At 45.5% G+C, this 7,689-nt stretch overlaps 1 protein-coding gene across 1 annotated transcript; it reads right to left on the bottom strand.

The window, feature by feature from the left end:
• Positions 1-3,573: 3,573 nt before the first annotated feature.
• On the bottom strand, positions 3,574-7,181 carry LOC115406126 (geranylgeranyl transferase type-2 subunit beta-like). Its single transcript, XM_030116033.1, has 4 exons — positions 7,079-7,181; positions 6,948-7,035; positions 4,352-4,424; positions 3,574-3,765 (listed from the first exon to the last, which is right to left on the bottom strand). Exons 1-4 carry the CDS (start codon positions 7,179-7,181, stop codon positions 3,574-3,576), a joined length of 456 nt encoding a protein of 151 aa, XP_029971893.1.
• Positions 7,182-7,689: the final 508 nt, after the last annotated feature.

Here is a 7,689-nt window from a genome sequence, read left to right as displayed (position 1 = left end):
CAGTCAATATCACTCTTACGAGATGGGTAAATAGAAGCTGCCTGAATGATCAACTTGTCACCAAATGTAAAAGGCTGCAGCCACTTGATGCATCGACGGATGGGTAAGACAGAAGCCAGAGACGGAGTAAATTCATTTTCCCTTCGATCTGCTCCCGTATAGGAGCTTTAATGGCTGATGTATACAAAACGGTTGCTGCGGACTGAACAGTGGAGAGATTGATAACGCCCTCTCTCTCTTACTTGCCTCAACACCATGAGGGCCTTGTTTTAACAAGACTTCTCAAATCTAACATAGTCTGACACATCTGGATGAAAGGCAAATGTATCTCTGTTTAATCAATGTGCAGATCGGTAAAAATGTCTCTTTTGAGTTCAGTCCTTCCTTTATTATCCATTATGGCCACAAGAGCAGGTGGGACTAATATGACACCCAAAGGTACGCCTGTCTCCCAGTGTCTACTCCATAAATAAACATAAACAATAATAGCCTGTGAACGGCGTTGTTTCTCTGCTCCGCTTTAAATCCACTGCAGCAAACGGAACCTGTTCTAAATGTGATGACCTGCAGGACAAACGCAGCTTTATTAGGATTCTATTTGGGAGTGTGTGGAACGGAGAGCCACAAACATGTCCGGGATGTGAGCTGGTAATCAAGGCCGACCTTCACCCCGGAGAGCAGAGTAAACGGGAGTCACAGGAGTCATTATTTCACCCTCCGCTCGACGCCAACCCCCCCACCCCCACCCCCACCCACGCAAACAGGGCCCGCTGCTCCTGGCTGTCAGTCAAAAAGGCCACTGAGCATCCTCCCTGGCTGTTATTGTCCATGCTTTGACACCCGTGGCAAGAAAGCCTCATTGCGACGCGCTCAAGACTGGTGACCTGAGACAGCGTGCAAACACACATGCTCGGGAGAGCGGAGCCCCCCCACATCCATGTGTTGATGTATGTGAGCATTCCTTTACACACATCAACACACACACCACCACACACACACACAAACACACACAAAGATAGGCCGAATGTGGCACAATGAGAGGGAAATTGAATCATTCAGTGGAAACTGGTGGGGATTCGGGGGATTAGTGAGGATTTCTTTTCACTCTTTTGGGAGAGCTGCTTGTGGAGAACTCAAACAATCAGACTTAGACCCCCCCCCCCCCCCACCCTGAATGAGCCTCAACCGCGGTCTGTCCGCACAGCCACGAACTGGGGCGAGTTGGTCCGAGCCGCCCGCACAGACCGACCGACTGACTGCACAACTGTAACTGTGGAGAGGCGGTGGGGGGGCGGCGGGCGGCGGGGGGCTGTTGGTAAGTGTGAGTGATTGTGATATTAACTGACATTGTGCTGCGTGTTGTCATTATGAAACTCCGCTGTGACCTTAATCCAACGTCGCTAAAGGCACTTTGATGCTTTCAGACCAACCTCTGACTCTCATTCCCGTCTCTCCCCTCTCCCTCTCTCTCTCTCTCTCTCTCTCTCCCTCTCTCTCCTCCTTTCTCCGTCTCGTTGTCCATCTGTTGCCCACTGTTCAATGGACGGTTTCAAGGCCTGCTCAGCATTTCAGAGGCTTTAAACAGCTCTATTGTAACTTAGAAAGCTGGAATTAGACACTGAGAATGAGCGAGACAGAAAGCAGGGGAGCAAAAAAAAAAAAAAAACCCTCCAAAGTGTGGCGATGGAGAGAAAGAGAGTGGGAGAAACCATCCGTATAATGCCTCAACGTTATTATGAGGAGGGGAAAAAACAGCCTCTACAGCTCCCCTGGGTATTAAAATGACACAAAAAGACAAAATATGAAACAAGTGGATAAACAGATTAAGATAAAGAAGGGAAAAAAGGCTTTAAACCCTCAAATGACGAACCAGGACACATGAAAACAAGCGGAGTGGCAGGAAGATCAGCCGTTCAGCAGATTAAATTCTCTCCAGGTGGGATTAAATTTGGAATCTCCTTGTTCGCAGTCTGCTCTGCAATTTCGGAAAAATTCACCAACTCCGCGAGTCTGGTTTGATCTGCATAGCTCTGCAGCTTCGCACCAGACCGCCGTCCTGTCACTGGCTGTTCCAGATGTGTGGACAACCTCGGCAAACATGCAGCTGAACCTCGAAGTTAGAATATTCTTCAATTAGCCAAAGCTGCCGGTGTGTGAAGTGAATATTTGATTCCCACGCTACAGCAGCACCTGTCAGTCTGTGCGATAAATGAGGCAGGAAGTGGACATTTTGTGTTGAAGCGGGGAAAAACAGACGAGTGTTAACAACGTGAGAAGCTTCGTCATGTTTAAACTCTGCTGGCGGACTGACTGATGAAGGAACTCTCCGGATTTCTACCTGCGTAGAGTTTTACATATCTTTAAAAGGTCAGCTCCTGCAGTTCGACCAGCTCAAGACTTCATGAAAGCACACATCAATGTGAAACTGGAAAATCTGGATTGTTTTGTTATATATCAGGGATATAGAATTGCCTCAGTGTGTTGTGTGTGGTTTCAGATGGTTTGTGTTGTACGTTATTGTTCTGAACTGCTTCCCAGACAGCGTGGCTCTAGAGCCCTGCCTGCGACTCCATCCGGTCCTGCTGCTCTGAGCCTTGGCTCGTCTCAGGGCGGCGCTCAGCTGCAGCAGCGGCGGCTCCCCTCCGGCAGGTGGGACGGCGTACCGCTTCACCTCTCCCTCTCAGTGTCAGAGCTGGTAAAAAAGTGGTTCGGGACGTTGGGTAGTTCAGCCTCCTCGTTGCTGGAGTCAGAGAACCTTGTCTTGGCAATTCTGTCAGCAGGTGAAAACCATCCAGCGTCTTGAGTCAATGTTTAAACGCTCTGCGACACAAGTTTAACTTAATAAGTCACTAAAATCTCATAATGTTTCTGAATCATTTCCAGCAGCACCACACTGCCCATGAGCTCGACCTGGATGAAGCCATGTGACAGATGAATGAACGGAATCAGATCGATGGGATCCACCTGGAGTCTGAAATATTCTAAATATGTGAAGGGAAACTCTGATATCAGTGTGTTCACACAAGATGACAGATCCTTACGTTCTCCTTTATTTCAACAGTAAGGACTAAGGAGCTGTTTTTCAAGTGAAAACACAAAACTTTTACATCGGATTTCACAACGTTGCTTCTCCATTTACACTTCCTAACAGTCGCTGGAGATCCTGTCCAGTACTGAGGGTTCAATCCTTTGACAGTGTTTCTTCTCAGCTCTTTTCACTGAACACACAAACACACTGGATGCTGAGCTTTGTCAAGTAAAACTCCAGAAAGAACGCTCTCAGTTCTTCCTTTAATTCCTCCAAACTCAGTGACATCAAACAGTGAAGTGAGAGATGCTTCGTTATACTGATAAGATAATCAGAATAAAAGTTGATTTTTTTTTTTAACTTGAATTCTTTTAAATTGCACTTGTTATTTAAATTCTTTGGAGATAGTGTATAAATACTGCTACTGGAGATGATTTGTTTTTTTTCTCCAGAAACAAAACGACACTTCCCAAAGCTCTTCACAGCATTGTGCAGTTCAGTTTGCATTTTTCACAAAGATGCTGTCTGTGGAAGCAGGAAAGCTCCTATAAAGTCACCTGGACAGCACTGAGAGTGTAGAGCAGGTGGGGGTCGGGTCTGATGCTGGCACTGATGCCGCCATATTCGTGCTGGGGGGCTTTGATGAAGTGTGCGATCTCTGCCTGGTTCACCAGGTCCATGACTGTCGGCCCCCAGTAGATACCGCTCATCCGCAGGTACTCCCACAGCGTGGATTCCTGGAGAAACAGGAGGGATCAGCACCACGGGAAACCCGGTTTAGGTTGTCCTCCCAAAATAGGTCAAAAGATTGAACACATTGCATGTCTTCAGTGTGGATCAGGTTAGGTAAAATGATTCAAACTGCCTTAAAAGGAATAATGGAATACATTTCAGATTTGCCTGTAGAATATGAAACGTCCAGACCCCAGTGGTCCTCCAGAAAAGGTGAACAAGGAGAAACAGCTTTTAGTTTCTACTCTCCTCTACTTGTAGAACTAAAGTTCATTTCCTCATGAAGCACTGTGAATTGCCGTGTGTCTGAATGATGCTAAAGAAATAAATCTGCTTTGCTCCCTCTGTCTGGTACTAGTGAGCTTTTGGCCATCAGAGATTTAACCAGGTGAAGTTGTTCAGTCTTTCACAGGGAATCAGAAAACAACAATATACACGATCTCAGACACCACTTTGATTATAATGTTGTTGTGTTTTGTGTGACTGTTTCAGCAAAATTAAAAGGATCATGGCGATACAGGAAGTCTCATACATAAGAGTGAAGGTAGTCTGGACATAGTTTTCAAAAGCAATGGATTGTGTTTTGCTCACGTAGCCGTCCTTCTTGGAGCCGTAGGCCGCGATGGAGTCTGCGTGTTTGTCGAGCAGAAGCGAGCTGGGAGCGACGATGACACGATGCTACATGCTACATGCTAACGCCGCTGTCTGCTACGTTTTAGATTGTTTGACAGCTGCTCTCATTGATTAACGATAAGTATGGAGTTTAATTAAGGAGACAGTCTGGTCTGGTGTACAGCTAAACACTGGCTATGTTCTGTACTTTCACAAAAGCATCTTAAAGTAGTCAGCCGCTGGTCACTTCTCCTTCTTCTACTCACTTCCGGCAAACTCGGTGCCTCACGGCACATTGCTGCCTCTCTTGGTGAAGTCCAATATCGCAACAACATTTAAATCCTTAGCAGCTCAGTGGCTGCCAAAAAGCTCAAAATCATCCAAAGTGATAGTCCTGTCCTTTGGAAGGGCTTAGCACAAGCTGTTACCACTCTGACATATTCTGCATGATCAGGTTTCCTGCTTCTTCTTCTTCTACGGAGTGTCTTCCCTGCACTAGCGCCACCGTTTGGCCTCAAACTGCAACTGCAGGCTACATTATTACAAGGTTGCCAGATCTGACTGATAACGTCAGGTTTCAATCTGACAAACCCAATAAAAATTATTCCAAATCACAACTTCTGAAGAGCAAATGCTAAACTCATAAAAATACAACAGACAAAGATTGACAACTGCCCTGAATAACCAAGCAAGAAAACTCAAATAAACATGATTCCAACAAAGACTAAAATTATAAACCCAAATACCCAATTCAGATGATCTCTCTGGTCTCACCAGTAATTCAATACCTATATTTACCCTTTTTTAATCATCCTGTGTTGAAAAAGAAAAGGCCCCATTAGTCAAATCTGACAGCACTGGTGCTTTTTCCTTGCATAATTTCTCTTTTATATAATTTTCATAATGAACTTTTCAATTTTTCATTTGTAAGTGTAACGCTGGAATGTAAAACTGGCATCTGTTTCAGAAAAGAGAATGGTGAACATTTTATTACACTGAGCCTGTTTTTGTACTAGATTCTTCCAGTTTTGTTCTTTTCAAGCTTTTTTTGTTGACAGTTTGAAATTTTAGCTGTTTGAGCCATTTCACCAACAGTTTGTATGCTTTTTTTCCTGCAATAGTTCATTTTCTTATGTTAGAAATTGTAGACAATTCAGGTTTTTCAAGGTGTTCATTTTTCTGTTAATTTTTTCCCCGTTTCTTGTGGTTTTTGCTATTTTCACCAATTTTACTTGAACCTTTTTGAATTTCTTTTGAACCAAGAGTGATGAATCATATAATTTAAAAGTATGTTTGATGTTTATTCATTATCATGTCATGAAAAATGCATTGAAATGTCATGAAATGTGTTGGATTTTGCTCTAAAGAAATAGAACTGGAATGAATTCAGTTGAATTATTTGCTCGACTCCTGTTTTGCATCACACTTTTCTACAGCCGCTTATTGTTCTCATCATATTTCTGTATTATTATTTGACCTGAAACACTAAAAGTAAGTGATTTGACCAACTTTATCTAAGGGCGTACACAGGGAAGCCCTGTGGATGTTGGATTCTGCCCACAACACATAACAGAGTGAATTCAGGACTGTGTAGTTTGTTTGTGAGGTCTTACATGAACCATACAGACAGTGAACATCATACAGGGACACAGACAGGATTCATTATGCACGGTGAATATATTGAAATGAATTGATTTTTGATTGGATGGGCCCCTTGTCTTTTGCCATTAGCAGCCCAGCCCTCCTCAGGATGCCTGGCCTGTTGGAGCTCATGGAAATGTTCGATTGCCCCCTCTCTCTCACAGTACTGCTGCTTCAGTTGTTGTCTCAAGCCTCCCATTCAGCTGTTCTCCTTCACTGTTTCTTTTCTTGGCCTTGCTTCCTGCTTCCATAAGGCCTCTCCATCTTTCTTGCAGTTTGCGAGCCTCTTTCTGTCTTTGCTCTGACATATTTCAATACTGCCAGGCTGGCTTTCTCTTCTGGAGGTGAGCTTGAAGATTTGTTTCTGGCACATGAATGTCTTTGATGGACCCCTTGTCTTTTGCAGCCATTGCTTTTCCTTGGCAGCCCAGCCCTCCTCAGGATGCCTGGCCTGTTGGAGCAGCTCACGGAAATGTGTGACTGCCCCCTCTCTCTCACGGTGCTGCTGGTTGAGTTGTTGTCTCAGGTCATGGACCTCTTTATGCCATTCAGCCTCCCGTTGCCGCATCAGGTTGTGGACCTGAGTCAGCTTTGACTCAGAGTCCTGGACCCTCGCAGTCAGCGCCCTGACTTTGTTGAGGAAGCTGATGGTGGTTTCTTCTCTTTCTTTCAAGAGGAGGCTGGTCATACGTTCCAGATCCTGCTCCAAAGCCTCACATGTGCAGCAGTCTTGTCGTCGTGAGCGGCGCAGCACTCCGCCCACAGCGACTTCTCATGTTTGGCCTTGCCCTCATCCTTCCTCACTGGTGTGGTCATGGCGTTGACATGAAAAGGGAGCTTGGCCACCGTGTCTTTGCGGCTGGTGCAGAGAGCCTCCCTTTCAGCCATCCACTGCTGCTCTCTGCTGTGCCACTGCTGGGACCAGCGGAGACGTTCAGTCTTTATCTCCTGGTCCTTTTGCTCCAGCAGGGCCTGGAAATGTCTCAGCTGCTGCTCTTTCTTCAGCCAGCCTCTCTTTTTCCCTCTCAGCGCTGTCCAAGCGCTCCTCCAGAGTCTTGTTCTTGCTCTGCAGCTCCATGCTCCTTTGGCTGTAATAGAACATGGCCTTGTCCAGGACATCAATCCTCATGGACAGTGCTGACTGAGGGTCCATTGTTGGAGTCACCATCTTTGACTCGATGTGACTGAAATCAAGGAGCTGAGGCTGAAATCTGGACTGACGACGACTCAGACCTGAAATTCAACAACCACAGAAGTCAGTGTCCTACTAGTAGAAAATGTTGCAAGAATTGAGGGCTTTCTGACTGAACATTCAGAAACTGGATAACTGCAGTAGTATGTTTTCTTGTGTCAGTTGTTTTTAGTTCCTACGCTGGAACAAACTTCCTAACACCTGAGACTGCTGACACACTCACTTCCTGCACAGCCCTGCATTGAACAATATATTTGACCGATTTGATGACTTTTTTCTCAACATTTGCAAAGCACTGTGGATTGCTTGAGTCAGAAGGAGCCGTATAACTAAATGTGTCTTACCGTGACTTCTCCTGAACGCAGTGGGACATGATGGAGGGGGTTTTCGCGCTGGCTCTGAAACGTGACTGTCTGCACCGGAGATCAGTAACAAGTGAACTGTTTTCTGCAGTGGCTGGATGGACAAGAAGAGATGACATCAC

This window comes from Salarias fasciatus, chromosome 18 (assembly GCF_902148845.1).
Source record: "Salarias fasciatus chromosome 18, fSalaFa1.1, whole genome shotgun sequence".
NCBI classification, from domain to species: Eukaryota; Metazoa; Chordata; class Actinopteri; order Blenniiformes; family Blenniidae; genus Salarias; species Salarias fasciatus.
The sequence above is the reverse complement of the archived record's forward strand: the minus strand, read 5'-3'. Positions and strand labels throughout refer to the sequence as shown.